Genomic DNA, 26,113 nt, shown 5'->3' on the forward strand with positions numbered 1-26,113 from the left:
TTGTTTGCTCTGTGGACATAAAAGACTAGAATATCCATTTGAGCAAAGTTTGATTGCAAAAGTAGCTGTTGGTACAGAAAAGTCTCTTCAACACTGTTCAAATGTTGACATGCTCGAGCTCTGATTAGTGTGAACACTGCTAAACTAACTAAAACGCTATGTAATGTATTTGAAAAGGGAATAAATTAAATAACTTATACTTAAGGTACACGCAGTAAACTGAGCAGTAGGTACAGCACCCAGGGCAGACGACCCGGCGACGGAATGTTGCATGGAAGAGCAAAAGGCACTCGCATACGGCAGATGAATAAGTGTGCTGCTCAGTTTGTCATCTCCGATAGCAGTAGCAGTCTTGCGCAAGAGATAAACCGAAGAATGAAGATAAAAACCGAAAAAGATAATAAAAAATAAGGCAAAATAAAGGCTGAAAGGAAAGATTTAAAAATGAGTTGTTTGATTTTGAACGAAAAGTGTCAAAGAGTAATTGAAGTTCATCTTTCAATGCTTTAAATGAACTCTCTCTATACCACTCTTTACTTGAAGCTTTTATATCGATTTCTTTAAAAGAAGGTAGTAAATGTTTTTCAAATATTTTATACTAAAGTTTACTAATTGCATCACTAGTTACGATTTACCAATTTTTGTATCGGTCAACCCTGCAACAGATGCCACCTGCCATCCCTTTAAATATGCAGTCAACCCAGGAGTAGTATAAACGCAGGCAAAGCTGCTGACGCAAACGTAAACAAAGCAAGCAAATCCGTGAATGGGATCGAGTGTGCCCGCACAGCAGAAAAAAAACGTCGTCCACCACTGTGCTGGCAAAACCGTTGAAGTTGACGAGGAAAAAACACAGCAACCGTAACCGCTGTGTGAGCCTATTTGTTCTTGTCGTAGCATCTTCCGTTGTACGGTTGTGTGAACGTTCGTAACGTTTTGTTCCTAAAGATCTGGTGTGCTTGTTAAAACCCCGTGGTACAGTGGATGCACCGTGGAATCGGTATCGGCGATGGAGATAGTCGGAGATGGAAAAAAATCCCACCCGGAGGGTGATGGTTTGCTACTATCAGACGTTCCGGCTAAAGCGGTCGCGCAGGAGATTAAGCCCACAGGATCGGTGGTGGACATTGGGAAGGCTTCCGTTGAGCAGTATGACGATACGTCCCTGAATGCCCGGTTGCTGGACAAGCTTAACGAGCAGTTCGAAAAGCAGATCCAGCTGGTTGAGACCGATCGCTTGGACGATGGCTTCAAGGTGAGTAGTTGTGTGCAGCGCACAGACGCATGTATCGTTGACGCGCCACGAAGGTCACCCTTATGGCTGGTGAATTAGAATCGTTTGCTGCAATGGCCAATCCATGCACTGTCGCGCTTTTCGCCTCCGGTCAAGGTTGTGCTGCGTGTCTCACTGCGTGCCTATTATTATGTGCGCCTTCGGTGCTGCTCAACACGTGGCTCGGTCTCGGGATAGGCACCAGCGGTGAGGGTTAGTGTAGTGTTTCAGCTTTTTGTTCTGTTCTTTTCGGTGTTACATTTCATATTGTACGGTTAGCTTGGTGTGTATGCCGAATGGGTAAACAGTTTGCGTACGCTCAACACCGAGCTGGTTCAGTCGTTGCGCGAAATGCAGGACACCTGCATGGAACGAATGCAGCTGATGCGTGCGGCTTATCTCAAGGATTTGGCTCGCTTCGGACCGGACGTACGTCTCAAGCGGTTAGCAAACATACCGGACACAAATTCACCCTCTTCCGGTGAGCAATTTATATCGCTTGAGCTTAGCTCCAACTATCCCATCGTACCGGCTACGGATGAGATGCTGCTTCGGGAGTTGGACGCAAAAACTTGGTAAATTGTAGCAAACTGCAGCAGTCGCAAACAAACAAGGCTTATTATGTTTGTACTGCTTTTTTGCAGCATAATTGATAAGCAACGAAATGAATTGGGTGACCTGCGGAAACAGCTAACTGATACTGGATCAATACTGGAACAGTTGCGCAACATGACTCAGGAACGGGACAAACAGCTGGAGAATAAATGTCAAGAAATCGGCATTCTGCAGCAGCAAACAGTCTCACTGAGCAAGCAACTGGAGAAGGTGAAAATGGTAACGTACATTTGTTTTTTTTTGTAGCACCAAGGTGGAACCTTTGGAACAATTGCAGGCCAGTTTCGTCATTTACCATTTCCATTAACCTGTATTAGTTGATGATTGGCTTGATATATTCTCTGACACAATCTACCGACAGTCGACAACGGCCTCGATCGATAACCGGAGCTTAATTTCGGAGATTACCGATCACCACGATAAGATTACGCAGCTGCGAAAGAAGCTGAAGGAGCAGGAAGACAAACTGCGGCAGGCCAACACCGCCATCCAGTTCCGGGATGAGGTGATCGCGCAACAACGACAGGAAATTAAATTGTTAAACGAGGTATCGTTAACTGCCCGCTACGTACGCATCCCGTGCGGCTTGCCGTTTTTTTTTGTTGCTTCCTTTGCTAACCCGGTGGCGGTAATTGGTAATGCTAATAATCTTCCGTTGCCCTCTTGTTCAGTCGCTCGAGAATGCTTCGATGTTTTCGGATCTGTATGATGGCGGCGATCGGGACAGTGAGGAAAGTTTTCCCAGCTCGCTGAGTGGATGCATTCGGCGCGCAAATGCTTCGTACGGTGGTGGCAAACGTATTACGAAACGAATATTTTAAACGGTCACCTTCTTTGGTTTCGAATTTATCGGAAAACGGGTCGAAAAAATTGCAAATTATTCAAATTTATTATTAAAAGTTAATTTCTCGCTTGCAACATATTAATAAACATGGCCACCATTTGTTTGTAATGATTTAAAAACATTTATTTCCTGTTTTCTGTTGTCTCATTTTCGGTGTGAATTCCGGTGTATAACAACTGCAATTGCAGCAAACGCCAATTGGTCCACTCCATGCTGTAGACTCCGGAGACGATTCGCACATTATTGAACATACAGCGCAAAGCTTCGTATCCGATAGCACACGAATTATATTCGATCAGCTTGGTACGATACAGCAGGACAGTCAAACGGAATCCACATACGTTCAGCTGCTAAAACGTGAACTGGCCGAGCTGCGGGAACAACTGCAGGAGAAATTGCATCGGAAAGACTCAACACTGGGAGAAGCGGAAAAGGCGTTGCTGCGGTTAAGGGGTGCCTGTGAGGAACTGCTTCAGAGCACGAGCAAGCTTTCGGGTTGTGGTGACGGTTGGCGGCAGGATTGTGACGAAAGCGGTACGGCAGGATGTTTGCTTCGCTTCGAAGACGACGATGATCTAATCGAGGCGATGCGCGATCGCTGTGAGGCGTTATGCCGTCTGCTAACAACATCCCACAAGGCAAGCTGTACGATCGAGCAGGATGAAGGCATCGGGAGTGCTAGCGCATCCCGACTAGAACATTCTGACCCGGTTGGCCAACGAGAGCATCAGCAGCAGGTGATGGTGTGCATTGAGCAGCAATTGAAACGATTGGTAAGTTATGGTACTGGGTACTACATGCTTTTTAAACAAGGCGAGAACAAGTGTGAAGTCGCACGCCAAACCAAACAAGCAAATGGGCATTCAATTGCCCACCTAAGTACATGTCTCTGTTTAGATGAAACGCTGACCCGGTGCCTTAGTTTAAACAAAACAACTCTATTTTCATCACCCACCATTGTAAACAGTACGGCAATTAATCTTTCATTCTTCAATCCCGTCGGATACGCTAAGCAGAAGTATTGCTATTTTTGGGGACCACTTGCGGATCCCACAATCGGTTAGTTCCACTCAGTACAGAGCGACAAATAGAGTTTAGCTGGAGACAGCTTTAGCGTCTAAATCACTAACCGCACTTGGGTTCATTGCGTAGTAACCCAGTTTTCGATCGTTACGACTACGTTTCCCGTTCTTGCATCGACATTTCCTGTCCACATGGTATGGCGGGGTGTTGGGGAGTAACGCATAGTACGATTCACACCTTGCGGGTGTGACGGAGAGTGACAGAATCTATTTTGGAATCGACATGTGCAGCCGATGAAGTTTACTTGCCATTTCGGGTGGCCCGTTTGCGTTCCATGTATGCATTTTCCTTTCGTTACCAGCTACAGGGTGGTTGGAATGCGCTAACTAAACGCCATCGGAACGTTGGAGAACGTTTGCGTAGTGGAAAACGAGGAAAAGGAGAGGGCAAAGACGGTTATTTTTACACCGCTCTGTTTAACATTTGCGTCTAAAGGCGTTAATTTACAAGCAATAATATCGGAGCGATATTTGTATACGCAGCCATTAGTGCCATTTAGGGCACTGTAGCGCGTGTAATGATAAACGTGTTTTGAATGTTAACGACAATTCAACCTGGAAGACTCGTGGTTGTAGGCGTAGATATGGTGTTGTTGTGAGTTGCCTTGTAGCTATTGGCAGGCGAATGTCTGTAACAACTTCAATTTTCAATTTGTAATATTAATGCAAGAAACACTCTGCTTTGCTTTGAAAGATTTCATGACTAATTCGTTCATCACATTATTAGAACTAAAAAAATTAACACATCGAACTATGAACTATAATATTGTACTCTAGTATCCCAAGATCTCGAAAATTATTGATCATTTACAAAAAAAAAAACGTTCGTCCGACTCACTACTCCACAAGCACTAGTGTAGATCTTTTCTTCTCTCGTTAGGTTCCTCGGGATCTATAACTATTTTAAGCGCGTACAATCTTCAAAAACTTCCCCTATATGCTCTCCAGGGAGCAAACTACGCACACAGTTCGACCCCAGATATAAGAGGACTTTCGGGGATTTTAGTCGGCCCCAGTTTAGAACCAATTAATTTTACTGCACTTGGGTGCGCCAACGCCGTACGGGCGTTGTTTGTAAACGAAACGAAAGCGAACCTTCCGTGGGATGTCATACCGGCATCAACGCCTACATCCATCACATCACGGTAACGCGGCGATCTTCATGCGATTGCAACTGCACAAACCAATCGGACAGGGGTTCCCGTATCCAATGTGCGTACCCAGGGGTAGGGTGGACGCGTGTGGATGTGCGTCCTAAAATAACTTCCTCTTAGCACGCGACTAGAACGGGACTAGAGCATTTCGTTTCCACCCTTCTTTTTTGCTAACTACGCCATGGTAACGATGGATGGACATTGCTTTTGCATTTTGGGATGCGATGATGATGAAGTGTATTAATTTGAAAGCTTAACTAGCAATCATTTGAAACTTAAAACACTCAATTAACGTTGTAAAATTGTTGGTTTATTAAGAAGAACCGTTTTGTGCGTGGGTTACTTTTCGTTTCGCCCACCGCACGCTTGTTTGAAGAGATTCCACTCCGGCTGGTCTAGCGCATCGCATCAGTTTTTCCCTCGTGGTTTCACACTGCGGGAAGGAATCTTGCGTTCTAGTCTTTTGAATGCCGCAATTCGACAGACGGATCAGTATGTGCGTGGATCTCGGCTCGGAAGCATCGATCGTGCTATTTTTCATGTGTTTTTCTGCGCATTTTTTGTCTTGTATTACCGGAACCGGAAATTATATTATATTTAGGGTGTTTGGATGGTGCTAGTTAAAAAAAATATAAAGCAAAACTCGTGTCTCTTGGTGGTCTATAGTTTAGTGTGAATTTTGTGCTGTTTGAAGTAGAAATAATTTGTGAGTGTGTAATATCCAACATCCATACCATGACCGTTTTTCAGTTAGGAGGAAAGGAGCACAGCAACAACAGTGCCAGCGAGTCGCTCAGCTCGCTTTCGCTCGGCCTGGACGAAGGTTGCACCCTGCAAGGACTGATCGATGATCTGAAAAAGGAGATCGAATCGAAGGATCTTGTGTTACGCGATCGGCACAACGAAATGGAGCGCTTGCAACAGGAGCTAACCCATCGTGACCGGCAGTTGAATCAGTGCCGGGTGCGGCAAGAACTGTTTGACGGTGAAAAAACATCATTACTTCAAAAGGTACTTGAGAAAGCATCGTTTGTGATGCGCGACTACAACGATTGAAAATCTGTATTCATCCCCTTTTGCCAGATTGCCGACCTGGAAGAAAACGTTGACGATCATAGCCGTACGATCGCGATGCTAAACACGGAAAAAGTGAAACTCTTGCGTCAAGTGGAAGATCTCAAGGAAACGGTATGTGTGCGAGCGTGTTGGTGATGCCGTTCCGTCGTAACATGGTTATACATATTGGTGCGTTTTATTTTCGGTCCTCTCCTGCCATTTCATACCCCTTCTTGGTTTTGGGGCAAACAGCTGCAACAGTACCGGGATAATTTGCAGCAGACGAGTGAGGAAAAGGTCGCGATCGAGGACGAGGTAAGAAGCAGGGTGACGGTGGATGGAGTAAGATTAGCCGCGTTGGTTAGTGAGCGGCGTTTCATTCTCATCAACCGGTGAAAAACTGTAGCTTTTGCGCATGATACGCCGTAGCGATTTATTCTGCGGTACGGTACCAATCTGTTTATATTTCTCATGTTTTGTGCCAAAAATTTATTTATATGCAGTTTTGTTTACATCTGAATCTTAATTGGGGAATTGTTTAGTTTTGGGTTGTTACTATTCGGTGAATCATCTACTTAAAGGAGTTAAATTCATTTTGAATGATAATATGTAAAGTAATGCTTACATTAGTTTTTAATAACGTTACAGGATGGTTTTGATTGGATGCTTTACGCAAAGGACTATTTATAATTATTCGTTTATTATAATCTTTTTTTATGTTCTTTTTTTTTCTCCACCGTCATCATTCTGCTCGGTTGCAATATCAGTGCAAAAATCTGCTCGTCACCATCTCTAACCTGCGCGTTGCTCTCGAGGAAACGAAGCGCAATGGCAGCTCATCCGTGAGTTTCTTTTCCGGCCTTCGTCTCAGCCAACCACAACCTCAGTCGTATCGCGTCAGTTATTTGCATGCTAACGGCAAGGATGATACCGTCGTCACACCCTCTCCAACATTAACCAATGCAGCTCCGAGTGCTGTAACTAGTAACAATAGTAGTCCGGTACCGACCGCTGGTCCCACTCCAGCACCGGGCGGTGACTATTGGTCCGCCATCGGACGTGCACTGTTCAGTGGATTTGATCCGTAGGCAAAATGGGACGTAGCCTTACCTTTGCCAAACGGCGATGTGCCAAACAAAGAAATGCGCCAGAAATGCCTTATTAGAGACTTTCTCTTACCTTACCGACCGATGCTGTGAAGTGTTCCTTCGGTTTACGGCCTAGAGTGAACGATGATCTTCTGATTTTAACACAATGGATAGAAATATTTCTACTAACCACCAGTACGTCAACATCAGTACGTTAGTACGTAGTGATATACAATCAAGTTAAAACACGTGCATCGTGTTGATCGAGCGTAATAGCATTGCATTCTATTCATTTTCATTAGCCGATACAAATAGAATTAGTATTTAATGCAGTTGTTTTGTAGTACGTTAATGCATAACCATGGTTTTCTACACCATGTTGCCTCAGTGTTGATTATTTGATTTTTACAATAAATTATTGTTTACCCTTTTGTTGCCGCTTACTAATACGGTTAGGTTTCAATGTGTGTTATATCCTTTTTAACACTTTACACTTTACTGTTTCTTTGCATGCTCCTTGATTTGCGCTTTAAAGCGTTTTGGTAAGTTAATCTTGGATCGATTTCCTTGATTGCTTTTTTTGTGATGTATTAAGAGAAGGGACACTACTGGGTGTGTTTTGTTATAACCCGTTGTCTGTTCCAATGTTAGGTTAGCGTGCTTCATGAGCTGGTGGAAAACTTGCAGCTAGAGGTGATCCTTTTAAGTGAGCAGTTGAACGATGCCTTCAAGGAGGTCTGTAATAAGATGTTGAACAGAATTGACGCTGTTTCTTCTAACCTTTTTTTTGTTGGTGTAATGAATACTTATATCCAGAACATATCAAAGGACAACGAGTTGGACCAATACCGTGACTCCAATCTGCAGCTACGATGTCAGCTGGCTGAGCTGAGCCGGGAGTTTGGCAATCTGAAGGACATCTCCGATGCGGTAGACATCCGGCAAGAGGTGAGCGTGCCGTGTATCAGTAACGGAAACACTTTAACACGTCCCGGAAAACAATATCCTATTGCGGTAAAAGTCATCCATCAGACGGTGTCGGTAGAGGAAAAAAAGGGGTTTTGCAACGAAATTACTGCACCAACAGTACGGCAGGCGAATCGCTGCAATCCGGGAAGGTGTCACGTTGCTACCCGATCCCGGGGTGAGAGTGTTTTGATTGAGAAATCATATTTTACGACCGTTTCGTTCCGACAGGAAAGTGCAGGGGGGTTTTTCGTTTGGTTGGTGTATGTATTTATGTACTCCGCCTGCCAGAAGGTTTTCCATTTGGTGCACCACCATTGGTGACGGTATTGATGTTGAGCTATAAAGCCATCCGTTGTTGCGGTTTCGGAGCGTGAAATTTAATCGATTACCACATTTTGGTTCGCTTCCAGGTGGTGCTTTTGTAACCTAGAAATTGACTTGGCGCTGGGATGGAGATGGTCTGTTTTATATCCTGTCGGGAAATTTTCCAACAGAACGAAAGTGATGGTCGCTTATTGCGCTAATCGAAGTATAGAACGTGAATGTCGTGGAAGTCAGTGAGTTGACGAAGTGTTTGTAAAGTTGTGCAGAAACTTTCTTCTTTTTCCGCAACCGTCGGTCGTTAACCATGTACGAAGGAGGAGAGTGTCCTTAACGGTGCTAAAGAAGCTATCAACACCAATACTTTACCGCGAGTCTGGTGTAAACGCCTCCCAGGGGGGAAAGCAGTTCATGCTAAAGGATAATCAGATTTTAATCGTCCCCTTGTACACTCGTGAAGGACAGAGCAGTATGTGAAAGTCGTCTTCTGGTAACGGGGGAACACTCAAAGGAAGATTTTCGTCCCTTGTTTTGGCTTGCACCCCAGGATTGCGTGTCATAAGGATCCTTTTTCTCCCGTTCCACCGTTTTGTGGTTGTTGTCGTTGAAGGAGTTGGAACTACTTTTTGCGTTGCTTAGTAAATACTACGGCAGCCTATGAAGCACCTGCTGTGGGTCGCTAGGTGCAAGCAGGTGGTAAATGAATTATAATTTCTTGCGAAAACGAATGGAACACCCCGGGAGTGAGGGTTTTACTAGCTGCTAGTACTGCTGTCCTGGTTTTGTTTTGGAGGTTTGCAGAGAACTGGTGGCAGCACGCAAAGCTAGCAGCTAGCTTGGGATAGATTTGTTAACTTCGATACGATGGCTTGGGGCAATGAAACTTGCGCTGTAATGAAGAACGCCGGGTTGAGTTATTCGTGTGTCTCAGTTCAGTTTGCATGATATCGAAATCGAAATCCATATCTGTTGGTGGCAATTTTTACACTTTTGATTGTTACTTTCGCCTCATTACTTGATGACGTGGTGGTGGACTTAGACAAAAGCTCCAGAGTTCTGGATGACCTACTTCCAAGGTATCAGGTAGCATAATGTATCAAAATATTGACCTTATTTTAAAGAAATATGTCCACGGGGACCGATTCGTACCGGTTAATGGTTATCAGTATCGTTGAGAAAAAGTTTACTTGAATACCGATGTGTGGATGTGCATTTGAAATGTTGAAATGAGCAACTCTTGCCTTGAAACTTTTTGCATCTCGATAAGCGATAAAAGTTTATCCGCTGGCAAACAGTGAACTGAAATTCGATTCAATTAAGGGGAAGAACTTTTAGATTGCAAAACAAAAGGTACAAATATTAATGGAAAAACTTTTCCCCACATGAAGATGAGTTTTTAATAAGTTGTTTGGACCAGTTTTATTGCACATTGCGCTATGAGTTTTTGTGCCATGTTTTGTGTCGTGAAGGTTCGGTAGTTGTAGTGAAACGTTAAAAGCATGGCACGCGCATTCCATGCACTTCATTCATTTGCTGGAGTTCTCTACCCCAGGTAGGAGTAATCGGTAACGCTCGGCTTCACTACTCCCAGCCGGGTGCAATGTCCTCGCGCTGTACAGCGTTGGCTGCTTGCGATTGAAATCAGATTTATTGGTACAACAGCAACAGCATGCTGTTTTGTTTTTTGCTAGTTGTACCGTCGTCCTGCCCTGTCTCGGTACGGGGAGGGATGAGGGTTGCAATTTTCCCAACAGGACCATTTCGTCATCCGTAAAGAGGGACTGCAAGGCGATGAAAACATTGTAACCGAAGCCATTCCTTCGGGTACCTGGATAAGGGTGGCGGGAATGCTGTGTGCGTTACAGAACGTACAAGGCAGTAGTGCAGGAATGTTGGTAAATCGCGCCAAACATCAACAACTTTGTCGACGTACGCGTTGACGACAAGCCCCCGAGGACGACGATCGAATGTAAGTGAGCTGGGAACTTTAGTTCGAGTTTGACGTTCGCCGGGAGTGGTCTTCACGTGACAGCGAGTTCGTGTTCCGCAATGTAGTGTGTAGAGTTAGTTTGTCCGATTTAAAGTAATTTCGATCAGTACATGGAATAGTAACTTAAAATAGAAGTGAGAAACATTAGTTAGAAACGAAGTTTAGTTCTTTAGTGTTTAGGATTGTTGTGCCTGTGTAACAGTTCAGCGGGAAACCGAACGCGATTTACACAACGGAAGCCCTAATGGTTTGCAACAAACGTTAGCATAAAAATTGTGTTGCTGGCCTTTCCGGGTTCTGGTGCGGGTGGTTAAAATAGATACAGACAGCCCGATTACCATCATCGGCATGCCATCGGTACCTCGTGCAAAATCACGGTACGACCGTGGGCTTTTAGTTCCGTTTAAGTTTAATATGTTTTGTTGCCGCCTATCTTGTGCTTCGTTTGACGATGAAGGACAAACGAAAACGGGAACCGGAAAATAGGAGAAAAACCGTAAAACCGATTTACAGTTCGGTGTGCAGCGAGGTCTGTGTAGTGAGTGATCATGAATTCCAACGTGTTCCGTTGTCCTTGCGGTTGCAATTAATAGCCTACGGGGGCGCGTACCGATGGTGCGGAAAATTTAAGGAATAGAACAGCGGTAAACTCGTACCCCACCAATACCGATTCCCTAGGGATGATATTTCCCTTTCCAGGTCATTTACACGTTTCGATTTTCGTAGCGTGCGTGAACTGGGTTGTGTATTGTTTGCTGCAATACTCTTCCACGTTCTGAACGTACATGAAACATCGATTTATTGCAGAATTAGTCCGTCCCTTCTGCCCACTCCAGGAATATTGGTGGAGTTTGTTTTTGTATGTTTGAACATTAATTAACAGTATCACTTGCACACACTCTTTCAGCTCAATGAGCAAAAGCAACGTTTGTTTGCGCTGCTGAAAGATGACGTGAAGTTGCTGCAGGATCAAATGAACGGTGTCCGTGGGGAAATTGTATCGCGCCAGCAAGATTTGGGCCATTTAAGCTACTTCCGGGAAAAGTGTGCCGAGATGGAGCGTCTGCACGAGTTGGAGATTAGTCAGCAGCGAAGCAAACATTCCAATGAGCTGAAGCAATTGCGGCGAGAGATTGAATCGTTAAGCAATCAACTGGCTGGTTCTGCTGATACGGTTAGTGCGCTTTGTTGAATGATGTGTTTCAAAGCGAGATGTAATGTTTTGTTGTACATTTTCTAGACCAAACAACATGAACAAATGGTGGAATCGTTGGCCACTTTGCAGACCACAATACTGAAGCTGGACGAACATAATCGACTTTTGCAGAAGACTATCCAGTCCTACCAGGATAATAGTGTACAGCTCGAGCAACAGTTGGGCGGTACGCAACATCAACTGGGCACGGTCCGACAGGAGTTGGAGGAGCTCCGGGCACGTAGCGATGAGCAGGAGAGCAAAATCGAAAGTTTAAAAACCGACAAAGAACGTATTTCCGGTGAATTACTGATGCAGCGACGAATGTGCAAGTGTGGCTTCAACACCAACAGTGCGAGCGGATCGCGTGAACGAGTAAGTGCTTGTAATAAATGAGTTAAATGTCTTAAAACTAATCCCGCACCATGTGATGTTGTAGGCCAAGGTACCACTATCCCATTCGCTGCAGAAACAGCTGGCACAAAAGACACTCGAAGCAACGCGTATCCAAGAGGAACTGACCCAACGCACCGAGGAGTGGAAACGACGTGAAACAGAGTACGTTAACCATCGGATCCGAGCGTCCGAGCAAGCGACTGAACTGATCGAACAGCTCAGTGAGCTGAAGGGCCGATTTGGAAATGTGGAACAGGTGGCCCACATGAAGGATGAGCTGATCGATCGTTTGCAGCAAAGTTTGCGTGACATCAACCGGAAGTTAACGATCAGACAGGATCAGTTTACCGAGCTGGAAGCGAAGAACGTGAACCTGTCGGATGCACTGGAACGAGCCAGGCAGGAAGCTTTGTTGTGCGAGAAACGGTGCGCCGAAGAGCTGAGCAATGCACGACGGTGCTCAATGGATCAAAAGAACCAGCTCCAACAATATGAACGTCAGATTAATCGTTTGCGCGTGGAAGTGGACGCATTGCGGGAGAAGTGTGACCAAATTTCAAGTGAGGTTGGTTTCTCGAATGGGAAAAAGGTGGCATGGTATGATAGCTAATTTGTGTTCCCTTTTAGCGTGATGTGTTGCGTGATGAATGTCAGGACCTGCGAGAGCGGTTGGCAAAATACGAAGGAAAAGAAAGCGCCCTGTGTGAAGTTGTTAAATCCAATCAGGACGAACTGGCTATCAAAGCATCACGAGTGTTGGTAAGAAACAGTGCTGAAAAATCTCTTTCTAGTTTAATGATCTATTTCCGTCCTCCACTTAAAGGAACTAGAAGAAACGAATCGAAAGTTGTCCCAAAACTATGAACAATTGAAAGACTTCCATGAGGATCTTAGCAAACAATATCGCCTTACTCAGCACGAGCTGGAGCAGCTCCGAGAGTGTTCGAAGAAATTGTTAGACTTTAAACAGCAAACGCTTTCAACGAAGGAACTGACGCGCAAGAGCGTTACCGAATGGAAGGAGCGGGAAGCTCAGTACTGTCAGGAGATCGGTCGATTGAAGAAGCGAACCGAACTGCTGGAACAGGATCGATCGAAGCTGATCGGCAAACTGAATGCGTACCATCGGGACAATACGATTCTCGCACGATGTATGCAACAATCGCAACCGCCACAGCAACAGCAACCTCCGTCCCGGCAGCACTCGCCCTACGACGACAATCGGAGGTGAAGCGTTTTTCCTATTGGTTTTGTTTTTGAGTGAGTTTTTGAAGACTAACCTACCGGTGGGCATGCTTGCTTTGTAACCATTTGGAATAAAAGCTTCAACCCGCAGGAATTTTGGAATTATATTCTCGGTGCTTAGATTTAATTACAGATTATGCTTCTAAAAGTTGTTTTTCGTTCGTTGTCGTTTGCATGGTGGGTTATTCCATTGTGTACGTAACTGAGAAGTGTGTTTTTTTGTCTTTCATCTAGAAGTTATAATCTGACGCCCCTTCATCAAACGTTTTACCCACCGGATGCGTTCAAATTGGTTCGTTCAACCAGCGATCCCAACTGCAACGAGGTACATTTAGGTGAGGAATTTTTAACGAACAATTAATAGTGAAATGTGTGTGTGTTTATAATTTTTAGTCGGATGAATTGCTACAGAAAGTTGAACTCACATGCAGCCAATTGCAACAGATTAGAAGATTCTGGCACCAAGGCCTGAAGGAGGTGTTCCCAACCGATCCTTAGCAGTAAAGAGAGGGTAGTGCGATTGTGCCCTCGGAAAGCATGACTTCGTTACACGCACAACACACGTGGGGTTAGCACGGGTACGAAATCTTACACCATTTGTTGTTTCAAAAGCAACTGGTAACATTAAGGTAAGCTAGGGTAGTTCAATGTTGACTTCCTTTGAAATCCTTTGTATGTTGTTCTTGTACGGATTTTATAACAAAAAAGAATATATAAGTCGAAAAAAATGCGGTACTTATAAATGCTTTCTTTGCTTGAAGACCCGAAAACAACAGTAAGTATTCGTAAATTGCAAAGAATATTCACATTACGTATGTATTACGAGATTTCTCAGATATTCAGAGTATAATTTAAAAAAAACACATGTGCGTAAAATGTTCAAACTGCAAAATTCAAATGTTCCCGCGAAAGCGGTGACTTTCGTCAAAAAACGGTTTTGAGGGGTATTTTCGTTAAATAACGGTTTTCTTTAAAGATGACCTCCAGGGAATTTTCAAAACATATATTTTTTAACTTCTCATCACAATTATATACTGCAATTTCTATATTTCTTCTTGAAAAGTTTCTGAACTCGTAAAATTGTATTACTTCAACATTTTCAAAACGACCCACTTGAACGAAATGAATCGTCGATGGCAACCATCATTTAACGAAAACGTCAAAATAAACCACGGTTTAACGAAACAGCGTCGTTCCCCCAATCGGACGTTTTGTATGAGTTTCGGCAAAAGTTGCGTCCTATTTTTCGTATACCGAAACGTTTTCCGCTATTTGTTCCGACAATCAGTCAGTCTCGTCCAAACAGCAGGAGGACTGCAGGATTTTTGCTGTCATCGTGCGGATGTCTAGCAAAAAGCTCAATTTCAAAATTAAAGCAAAAAAGCTTGTCACAGCCGTTGCCATATTACTTTTTTTCTATGTGTGGTGGTCGATCGTCTTTTTTTCTCTTGCTTGCTCCTGCTAACTCTAGTATTTGTTCGATTCGCGAGTTCTGTTCTGCGCTGGTGTGTCTTGCATCGCGTTCGTTCGTTCGTTCTGCCTATGGCTTGTCGGTTTGTTTCGTTTTGACTAGTGGTATAGGATTTAGACAGTACTATTATTTCAAGGTTAGGGTATCCTCGCGCGATGTGCGCAAGGGTAAGTATGATAGTCATATACTGGAGTGATATTGCCAGCTCGCCCATGTGTGTTTTCTGTAAAGATAGTAATGGTAGGAAATATCGGGAATCGATCCCAGACTTACATTTGGAGGTGGTGTTTCAAGCGTCCGCGAACCGGTGGTACCAACAATTTGGCGCCAAAAGGATTGATACGGACCAGGTTTTGTTCTACGTGCAGTGCCTCGAACGAAATACTATCAGCTGTTCTGTTATGGTTCTATTGCTGGTGGTGCTTCGTGCGCGATGCATCAAAATGTTGTGCACTGATCTGAGCGATAATGATTTTTAGGTTGGTGTTTTTTGTACGAGTGTTTTTATTTTTCAACATAGAATGGCGATCCTCGCACACGGACCGTTTTTACGTAGCTTTAGTGTGACGATGTTACAATGATATTTGTTGAATTATGTATGGGTTTGTTGTTAAAATAAACATTCCTTTTTTCGTAGGCTTTCGTGACATCTAATATGCAAAGCCGTACCAGAACATTATCAATCGTACATATTCTTGGCTCTTGCTTGATACCGAATAGGATCATTACAGATGTCGCGAAGTATGTTCATGTACAGTGCACTGTTAAATGTTTCATTGCGCCTTTTATTTAAAGTGTCTGAGCACCTTTCGAACGGCATCGATTGCGCTGGTAAGAAGGGAACGCTAGAGAATGTTCCATGTGTTCCGTGTGTTACGTTCAGCTGTGTTGTGATATGTTTTGTACTTAATATTATTTTTCCAGGAAGTGTCGCTACGGTCGCATCCTACAGAAACAGTTTGGCTCACGGGCTTAGCTGGTGCAATGCAATGCAATGAGCAATTGAATGAAAGGATCGATGGCAAATGAAATGTTGTGATCAGCAACTCTGGCCGGCAAAAACAAGCATCAGAAGAATGCTTCGTGGAACACCAGCCACGCAATCGATTTGTATTAAGAGAAATGCAAATAGAATTATTAGACATATTAAACTGATACAGCCGTTTATCTTTCACAACACGAAGAAAGCTGTAACGTGTTCCAAAATATGTTATGAAACTTAAAAAGAGCTACATTAACACAACATAGCTGTGTGTATATATTCCAATTCACAATCAATTCCAATGTTGTTTTAATTGTATTGTTCAGTCTATTATGACTATTATTCCACAACCGTGTGAAGCTGTGGTACGTTCGTCAGAACGCCTTGTCACAAATAGTTTGCGCATTATTCGCATCGGTTGATCATTTGACGATGGGTCTGAACGACAAGCCATGCATACATTCCTTAAGATAAAAATATCGTTTGAATCATTGGGATCACCATGCATATGCTTCCATGCATATGATACGACGTATACACATGATACAAATGTTGGGATAATTCTGCAGTGTGAGCATATGACGAACTAGTACTTTGGTGGCTCTTTATTTCACGGTCGTATAATCAAATCGGATTCCAACCCCCAAAACGTCTATTAGCTCACAACAAAGTCGTGGAAGAAAACAGCAACATAAAGTGGCTTCGATCATGTTTGCTGTTGTTTTATTTTTGTATGATGTCTTGGTGCATTCGCCTCTCTTAATATGTAATAATAATTATGTTAATAATAATTATTAATAATAGGAAAGCAAACGTACAGCGATTCATCAGCGATTCTGTATACGATCCAGCGAACAACTCGGATAGCTTCGATTTGTTGTTGTAAACCAATGCATTTGTTGGTGTTTGGCGCAGTCTGACAACCGCTCGGATTGTACACTTTTGCATCGACGGTAGAACGAGCGTGAGTACGAGCAAGAGGGCATAACCCAAGAGAAGCGAACAGCATGAGAAAATTCATCAGACTCGACTCGAGCTTTCTGACCGTCTTTCGCTCAGTGTCAGTGCGAGCAGGCACGGGATACTGTTTAGAGGGAGACACTTCGGCATTTGCTCGTGTCAAGTCGAAACTGTCTGCTTGGGTCCGTTCGCTTCGGGTTTTCCACGAACCCGAAGCCGGCTGCGGTTCGGAACAGCAGCTCACTTCGCGTTTGATGCTGTACGGGGACGGTCGTGGACAGTGCAGCAACGTTTTGCTTTTAAACACATTGTTTGTTTCGCGGTCATTGCACGTATACTAAGCGCCGGGGTTTTTGATTCAATATCGAACGCACGCACTAGAAAATGTGATCATTTCCAGCGCTGGTGAGCATTGGCATAATTGTGATTCATTTCGTTTCATTGCGATTGTGGTGCAAAGCAAAAAAAAATCTGATATAAAATAATAACAACAAAGCAACGAGAATTTCGGGAGCACCTGACGCAAACCTTCACTTTCAGCTGGTGCAAGTGTACAATCGATATCTGGGTGCAGATGTATGCGTTGCTCCCGGAATCCTTACGGTGTAGTGCATGTGAAAAGTATGCGTGACCGTGGGAAAATCGTTCGTTAGTGGTTGAATGCAGGAAGTGACCGAATCGATAGCGGTGACATTTAGTGCGGTTTAAATGTGGAATTAAATCCTGCGACGCAACCTTTACGTGTTTAGTTACGTGTTTAGTTTATCCTTTTATGGTACATACACTACTTCACGTGGATGGTCCATTAGATTTTATACAACCTTCAGTATAAATATGTAGTTCGCATCCAGCTGGCTCACCATAATGTCCGTGATCCCATATCTCGTCAATGTGTCTGTGAGGTGTTTATGATTCCTTTTTTTTCATTTTTATCATTTTGTGTAGTTTCAACTAAGCAATTCGCGAACGAGAACCGCAGTGTAAAAGGGAAATCCCTTTTGCCCACCTCGCTCTTTTGCTTCATGCGTTTCCTTGACGTTGAAAAATAGATGTGCATTCGGTGGCCGCAACGACCACGTGTGTGTGAGAAGATAGTGATGTTCCCTCAGCGGGTGTAATGCCGCTATATCAGCATCCGTACATCAATGTTTGCTAACTGATAGTCAAATTGTGTGATTTCGGATGTCTGTTCGCCGCAGGACGGAAGCGTGTGTGCGTGTGTACACGATTGACGTGGTTCGATTTCAGCTGTCATGCTTTCATCTCCTTGGTGACAAATGCACCACAAAGTGATTCCCTGCAGTCCGGTAGTGTGGAGTGCGTTAGTGGTGTGTAATTAATCTTAGTAGTCTCTGGCAAGAAGAAGTTACATTTGCAAGAAGCGAAGGCTGCAAACGAAAAGAAAGGTCAGCGGAAAAGCTTGGTGCTAAGAAAAAAGAAAGGAGTGTTGCTCTATCCGGTAGTGTATACCTACGTTCCGTGTTGTGTGTTCTGTGGTGTAGTGTAGTGTGTTTTGTGTGTGATCCTATGTAGTAGTGCGTACCGTGACAAAGAAAGGATGCCAACGGTGGTAACACGAATGTATGCTAGAAGTTGGTGCTAGTTGGAAAATAAATTACTCGAGAGTAAAAAAATCTAATGAAAATGTTCGTTGACGGAGTACTACATTTAACGGGTGGCAAACGCGTGCCAGGCTATTATCTCAAAAGTGTTGGCCAAGGTCCGGGCATTAAAAATACCCGCGAGCCCGAGTGATTCCCGTGACGTCCTTGTATTGTTAATCCTTCTGTTGTGTGCGTTAAAAATAAACGAAATTGTAATATCCTTTCTTGTGCCCCAGCAAATATCCCACTAAACGAAAACGCGTTCTATTAACAAACGGAATGGGAATTAGGCTTCCTCATCACTGATGGTGATCGATAATCATTGTACATCTTCTCTTTAGACTGACCGAGCCGAGGAAGAGAGCGAATGTGAGATGGCGTCCGAAACGGAAAGTCCTATCCCGGCGTGCCCACCGCTACCGGAAACGGCCGGTGACCGTACCGTGTACCGGAAGGTGTCCAAAGGGCGTGAAGTGGACGGTGATAACAGTGAGCTTAACGGTGGCGAGCGTTTAAAGTGCCGAACGGAAACGGGCCCGGTCGATGGTGCTCCGGAAAGTTTAAAGTACGCCAAGTATAACGTGACCGGTCCAACGGGACCCCCAGCACTTGCCGGGGAGTGTAAGGGGGTGGGAACGGTAGCGGTTGCAGTAACCGGTGGTGTCTCGGTAACGCTCGAAGAGATCCTAAAAACGTTCAATGCACCCATCTCGGAGGATCAGGCATGGGCACTGATCTATCAAACGTCCCGAATGTACAAGGCCCGCATCCAGGAACCTGGTAGCCGATTGCGTGACCTTCGGTTACCATTACATCCTCATCAGCTGCACGTCCAGAAGGATGGTAGCTGCAACGTGACGGCAAGAGCAGGTGAGTTCTAGAAAGTCAAGTTACGATTAATCAAATATTTGCTGTTGTACACTAAAGAAGTACAATTTTCGTGTGATAAACCAGGCCGTTTGATCTCTATTCCTGGGTGGGAATTACTTTGTTTCAGCTTTAGTATCTCAAGTCATTCAATATTAGCGCGCCTGATAGAAATATGAAACGGGAGACAAACTTGTAGGTTGGATTTGTTGTACTTGTGGTAAAAGTCTTTGTTCTGCAGCATATTCTCAAGTGTCCTTGTTTTCCCCAATAACCCCTAGTCATCACGTTCAACGAGATATGGTATTCTGTAGGAGACATTTCTTCCTAAAGCTAGTAGAGCATTAAGGTACGGTTGTTTCAATCATCAAGATGCGGGACATTGCCTTTGTCATTGGTTCCAGATTACAGAAGAATTTTGAGCTGTAAAAAAGTAATCAGGTCTCTTAGAAAAAAGAGCGTTATAGATTATAACACTTGTTTTCTTTTCTAGAAAACACTTGTTTTCTTTAGTTGTTTCTTTGTTACATTAACACCCTTTATGAGATCATTCTTCCGTAAGTTGGAGCAGATGAAATCATTGAAGAATGTATTTTTTTCTACTGACCATTTTTATCACCACTGCATGACAGCATCATTTCTGTTGTGGAACGAGAACTGGCACGAATTTTGAATAATTGTTTTTTTTTGCACCATCGCTAGCCAGTTTTGAACGACTTTCGGCTGAGCATTTGTGACAAAATATGTGTTTTTTACTGTATTAAATACAAATCGATTTTAGGTTTGGTGGTAAAAAATGATGTCAGCCTTATTACGCTATGTTCAAGGACTTTTTTCCGGTTATGAATATGACCTAATCGAGGCTCGACCGTCTTTGGCAGTGACACAGAAGGAAAAATATATTAAGAAATAATTGATGCCGCCCGGTTGGCAACGGGACTCGGGTATTGCTTGCAGTACACTCTCGAGTGGTAGGATTCCCGGAGGATTAAGACATCGTGGTTTATTTCGAGTGATGTTCGTTCGCTTGTTTCCAAAGCACCTACGGAGACATCTGTTTCGTAGTGTTCTGATTCTGATATGATAGTCTACAAGGATGGTCTCAGTGGTGCGCATAAATCAGCTCCGGGTGTTTCGGCTGGCAGAATGCGAGTGCGTTCCGGGCACTCCCCGTAATGGACCGAGAGCGTGCCCAAGCAATGTACATTCTTGTAGGTTATGTGTTGCAATCGATATAACTCTTCATGAAACACCTTCTCAACTCGGGCCCAATTCGACACCGACGGAGCAGCCGTACTTATTTGGGACATTTTATAACGCCTCCACACAAAAAAAAACACCGAGAATTGGAAATTGAACAATGGTCCCGGGGTCCGGCTTCAGGAGAACGGAGTGTTTCGAAAATGCGACATTTTCGGTGCACTGACATTGTGTTGGGTGTGAGCGGGAGCTTGCGTAGACGCAAAGATAGATTGAAAGAATATGTTGGAATGGATTTTGGGAAGGAAGCGTTGTTCTATTTGGAAGTACTTGGTCTGGGTTCGGTTCACCATCATCACCCTTTCTCCGTGGTGGTAGGTTGCGTTTGCTTCTTAATGCGATAAGTGTGAACTTCCGCTTTTTTTTTGAAGTGAACCTTTTTTTTATTTAAAAATAATTTGAATCGTGTGTTCGGGTTGATTGGATCCATTTATTTCGACACCTTTGGAAAGGCACGGGAGATACATATGTCGTTTTTTTATGAATGGATTTAAGTTTGTTTGAAAAAAAACCATGATCTTTGGTTGGGTTGCTGTTGTGGAAGAAAATAAAGTCATCGACTTTTTGTGGCGCATGATTTAGGAAATTGGTAACCATCGCGTGGTGCAGCTGGTAAGCTCTTGCGCTTCATTCAATTATATAATTTAACAGAAAAGGTAGAACGTGTGTGGCGTTAATTCTTACACCATTTCGTGTTGGTTCATGCTCGGTTTCTGAGCCAGAGAAAGTGTTTAAATTTCGAACATCACGAGCCACCGACGTGATGATGATTAAGATGAAATAAAGGCAGAAACGAAGTCTGGAAGTCAGATGGAATTAAAGTAGCGTAATTGTTTGCTATTTTTTTTTAATGATTTCTAGTAGAAGGTTTGAAATATCTTTATCCGTTAGAATAAACCGCTAGCACACAGTACGCACAGTGTGCGAGAGGTATGAAAATCCCTTGGAAAATACCTAGCATAGAAAGGTAGAGAGAAAAAAAACCACGAACAGCACATTTCCGGTTTGGACAAACTGTACAGTGTGCTTATTATAGTACTGGACGCCAAGCAGGTGTTGTTTGTTGTACACAGAAGCCACTATTTTCCGCAACAAACGGTAACGGAAAAACGGAGTTGCTACGCTAAGGGGAACACAGTGTGTAACGTCGTGATGTTTATTTGTTTGGTATCAAGTAGGGGCACACCAATCGTGTTTAATATCCCGTAGTAGGTTAAATGAGCCCGTATCGTTTCCCATCCATTTGGCGAGGAAAGAGTTAGTAAACTTCCTAATCCAAAGAGACAATTTATTTTGGATAGAAAATGTACTTCGCTTTTTCGGATCAAATGTACGGACTTCCTTTCCTGCATGGTCAGCAAACCAAGGTAATGATAGAAGAGGCTCGTGCTGCACTTGCCTTCAAGTACGCCTGTTGGACGATGAAGAAGAAGCACATCGTGAGCGAGTGGAATGGAAAAACATCAATCAAGGGCTAGTTTAGCGCTGGCTTTAGTTTACTCTACAAACTACGGACAACTTATCCACCCTGCCGGAGATGAGTACCGACCGGTCAGATCATGACGGGCAAGCAGTACTTTCGATTACTCGACCATCCCCAGTAAGAAGCTGCTCCAAAACCATTTTGATGGGTCATGATCAGTGTGCCCCTTCATTGCGTTCGAAGGTTCGCCAGCTTAAGATCTTAAGCCTCATGGTCACGGTTTTTAATAATGAGCGATCGATCTAGCGCTCCATCCACGCGTCCTACCTTTCACCACGTCCTGTGGTGCACATGGAATCATATCTTTCGTTCAAGTATTGATGGACATAGTGCGGTGCGGACTTTCGGTTTGGCCCTAATTGGAAGGAAGTGACTTCCCAATTTCCAAACCAAAACGCTCTCGTGGTGTCTTTCTTTTACTTTCGTCCATTAGTGGTGACGCGTGTGTACGATGATGGAGATGGAGGGGAGTCGAGTTTTACGTCATTCGCCTAACCTCCGAAGTAGTGCGGCCAGGGTCAATCATTCTTAGATTTCGATTTTCCACGCCGCTCGTTTCCGTCTGCTGTGCGTTTCTTGAGAAGGAGAAAGTCAAACAGAGCTAGATCCCGAGGACGAGGGCGATGTTTTTGGTAATAATCTTTCCAGGTGTTTTTGTGGTCGTTGTTGTTTGCTAAGCTTGGTTAAGCTTTTGCTCTAGAAGGATACAATCATTAGCGAAAGATGTTTACCGATTCTTCTTGATTATGGCATTTTATAGCAATATTGAAGGAACATTCGGGAAGTCATTTCTTTTCTTTTCTTTGTTTAGAATCTTTCTTTTCTATTGCTCAACAGCAAGGTTTGCCGTCAGTATAACGCTTCACGGCAATTCTTCATCACAGGAACAGTGACATATAGTGAGATTCTGGTGATGTTTTCCCAGATTCCAAGTCGCTCGAAACCCTTGGGATAGTTTCAGGTACGGTTCTTGTTTGTCGTACAAGATTGAACAGTTTGGATCTTGCGGTTTGCTTTATGAGCCGTAACATGGATGTGGTTTTTGGTGTGAAATTATTCAGTCTGCCTGGTTTTTGTACCCTCTGATGGGAAGCACAGCTATAAAAATTCAAGGTGAGCGTACGGACTACAAATACCCAGGAGAACGATAGGGTCTACCCTTGGAGAAACACTAGACATCGTATTATACACAAGCCCCGATGTAACTAGCACCTGCTACTTGTCTATCAAGCTACAAACCTTTCTCTTGAGAGTAAAGAAAGTAAAGAAATTCAAGGAAACATAACCAATTTGACACTTGGTGGTGTGTTATTTTTTCGGGTTTTGATAGAATATTTCCCCGTTCCTGTCGACAGACCGGACAAACAGGTGCGTACGGTGTAGGTCTCAAAGTTGAATTGTTTTAAGCGGAGTTTGATTCCAGGAATCCATAAGACGCGCTCATCTTACGCACCTTGGAAATGCTGTGGAAACTACCTGCACGATGTTTGCTTTATCGTGGCAAGTACCTCCTCGACACGTCACGCGTACTTCGCGGTAAAACATTAAATTTATGCCACCTGGAACCATTTTCTACCTTCATCGGATTGTGATTGCATTGAGAAAAAAAATTCTCATTTGAATATATGGAAATGGTAGTGAAGAGCAAAATAAAAAGACATCATCTCAAGAATCTCCCATACCTTCCGGTGTGAACGTGCAAGATGCTGAACTCGCCCCATGCGCGCACGTTTGTCTGTGACTCTTAAAATATCAAGAAAAGATGCGTGAAAGCGTATTAAAATCTCGATGAGCTTAAAGTGTGAGATCGGTGGGGAAAAGAAGATGAAAAAAAATTGTACGATGCGTATAAGTACCACACCTCCCCATTTACCCGTGGTGCTTGCGCCCTTAATTGTTAATTGTTAAGGGCATGGGTTTTTTTATGGTAATGGTGGTTTTTGATTTGCTTTCGTCTTCATCTTGATGCCCACAAGTACGTACGGTTTAAGGGAAGGTAGCTTTTATTTTCACTTCACGCACCCCATCCACTGTGTACGGCTGGCGGAAGACGTTAAGTGTCGTTGTAATCACCACCGAAACAAGAATGATTTATTAGTCGCTAGTGCACCTGAAAGCACTCGTGAAATTTACCTTCTTTTTTTTTGTAAACAAAGACAGTACTTTTGATACGCCTCGATGTGTTATATGGAGCAAAAGATCATAGATCAAACAGCGGGAATGTTAATTTTTTTCACTTGAAAAAACAAATCTCTCCATAAAATGAGCTAGCAAAACGTCACGAAGACATATCTCGTTAAAAATACATATTTAAAAATGCATCTTTGCTCTCTGATTTATGTCATTTTGGCACTTTAAAGTCTTGAGTTTGAGTTTGGGCAATACGTTTTGATGCAAAAGAACCGCCACCTAGCGGTGGGGTCGATTAAATGTTATGAAATGTTTCGATTTGGAAGCTAAAAATCCGTTGCTGGCGTCGTAGGTGCAGAGGAAATTTTTACGATTGCGCTTCAATCGGTTTGTTTTGGGGCGATGCGCGTGTACATTTGGTCATCAGCACACGTGGAGGGGTAGCACTATAATTTAGCTATTTTCTCGTCTGCTTTTGATTATTCATCGAACACAAATCTTAACGATCGCACAAAGCTGATGGTAACGGTAGGCGAAATGCGGCAAAAGTGTGTGATTGTGTGCAACATAAACTTCGCAATGCCCATAAATCAAATGGCGGATTCGGGTGCATTAATGCGTAAAAATAAAAAAAAAATCATATTTCAAAATTATGGAATAGTATGAAATATGAGGATCGTTTTGAGTAGGTATGTTATACAAAAAAGCAAGCATTGAATTAATTTTTCCAAACTACAGTTTAAACGGAAATTGTGAAAATTGCATCGAAACAATACACAAGCAACCGAGTGTTACTGTTGGAGTATTACAAACACAGCTGAAAATGTTGATTGATTAGTATTTCACACATCCTCAGTGTGCAGAAAAAAAACCCCCAAAAGCAACGCAACGCAACGCAACATGAGATTCCGCCCGGATACTGTATGCGTTGGCGGAGACACGGAAACTGCGAAATGAGTCAGTGATCGAATGTCCGTAAGTGTTGGCACTTTTGTGTATGCTTTGTTGCATTTGAAAGATTTATTTCTCATTTCAGAGCAACATCGCGTGTGTATGTTTGTGGTGGCTGCCAGCGCGTGGTGGTTTTATTGTTGTTTGCTTGCGGAGCGACGTTCGATTGCGTAGAAGTTGCAGTTGGCACGTATCGATGCGTGCCGTTTTTTTTCTTCTCCTTTCTCACATCTAAAGCCACACCATCTTCGTACCTGGCAAACCTAGAGAAAAGGAGAAAAATGTGCGATTATGAAATAGTTACGCATTCCTACGCTACACCAGCATATCTCGGCACACGCGAACGTTGATGACGAGATGAGATGAGCCTGAAGTTTCCTCTGCCCTCTGTGTGTTGTGGTGTTTCCTCATACACCAAACGCCGTTTGAATTTTTGGCCATTCGTTTTCGGTTGACGGTGGTTTGTTGTCACATTTGGTGTGCTGTTTTACAAGCTTTCCTTCATTGTCATTGCCCTTCGTGTGTGCATGAGTTAAATTTCACCCATTTCTCAACGTTGGTGACCAACGCTGGTGAATGGTCCGATACGAAGGAAAATTGATTTTTCTGTCACTGCACCTTTTAATGCTTTACGGGTACGGGATCCGTTGCCACAATATGTTGTTCGTTATCTGTCGTTTTTGATTTTGATTTAGGTTAATGTTTTTAAAACGTTAGTTAAACAACAATGCCCATCCTTGACACAGTTACGAGTCACACTTTCTGTTGCGATTTTTCTCTTTAATGAATTGGAGTTCACTGTGGTGTTTTTTTGTGGAGAGTAAAAATGACAGGGGAAAAACAAAATTACTTTTGTTGTTGTTTTGTAAATGTGTTTCGGACTAATATTTATAACCAACCTGTCAATATTCTCACACCCTTCAAGAACTAGTCGTTTATTCGACCGGCAAGTCTTCTTTGGTGGTCAGATCGGACGGGATTTTCTGACTCCTGCTCAGACGAACGGCATAAGGCAGTCAAGAAGGAAACAAAAAAACCCGAACTAAAAATATAATTCTCTCACTCAAAAATGTGCGCTTGATGGGTGGAGTGTGAAGTTCCTAGATTCTTCTAGTCATGCCGCACATAATGCGTGTGTCAAACTGCAGTCAACTGCAATCTCCCGGCAATGATGCAA

General features: G+C 43.4%; 2 protein-coding genes across 12 annotated transcripts in view; both read left to right on the forward strand.

Moving 5' to 3' along the window:
* The first annotated feature begins 539 nt into the window (after positions 1–539).
* Positions 540–13,981, forward strand: LOC125764091 (myosin-16-like). 6 transcript variants are annotated; one of them, XM_049427941.1, is made up of 18 exons: positions 542–1,255; positions 1,553–1,848; positions 1,918–2,107; positions 2,250–2,435; positions 2,921–3,505; positions 5,719–5,979; positions 6,052–6,156; positions 6,277–6,339; positions 6,792–6,866; positions 7,764–7,847; positions 7,929–8,060; positions 11,300–11,566; positions 11,633–11,962; positions 12,027–12,548; positions 12,611–12,742; positions 12,807–13,210; positions 13,463–13,553; positions 13,622–13,981. In XM_049427941.1, the coding sequence occupies exons 1-18, from the start codon at positions 1,010–1,012 to the stop codon at positions 13,724–13,726; spliced, it is 4,074 nt and encodes a 1,357-aa protein (XP_049283898.1). In that variant the 5' UTR covers positions 542–1,009; the 3' UTR covers positions 13,727–13,981. The 6 variants fall into 6 exon arrangements, with proteins under 6 accessions (XP_049283899.1, XP_049283900.1, XP_049283902.1 ...); XM_049427940.1 differs by having other exon boundaries at positions 541–1,255; positions 7,764–8,060; XM_049427942.1 differs by lacking the exon at positions 2,250–2,435 and having other exon boundaries at positions 540–1,255; positions 7,764–8,060.
* Positions 13,982–16,888: 2,907 nt separating this feature from the next.
* Positions 16,889–26,113, forward strand: part of LOC125765663 (protein spire-like) — a 90,842-nt gene continuing 81,617 nt past the window's right edge. For 2 of the 6 annotated variants that reach the window (XM_049431034.1, XM_049431035.1), the window contains exon 1: positions 17,399–19,115. In XM_049431034.1, coding sequence (XP_049286991.1) covers positions 18,620–19,115 — 496 coding nt within the window. In that variant the 5' untranslated portion in view covers positions 17,399–18,619. Of the gene's footprint in view, positions 17,047–17,398; positions 19,116–26,113 lie in introns of those variants that run through there. The other 4 variants (XM_049431030.1, XM_049431031.1, XM_049431032.1 and 1 more) reach the window with 4 other exon arrangements.

The sequence above is a fragment of the Anopheles funestus genome, chromosome 2RL (assembly GCF_943734845.2).
Source record: "Anopheles funestus chromosome 2RL, idAnoFuneDA-416_04, whole genome shotgun sequence".
In the NCBI taxonomy this organism is placed as follows: domain Eukaryota; kingdom Metazoa; phylum Arthropoda; class Insecta; order Diptera; family Culicidae; genus Anopheles; species Anopheles funestus.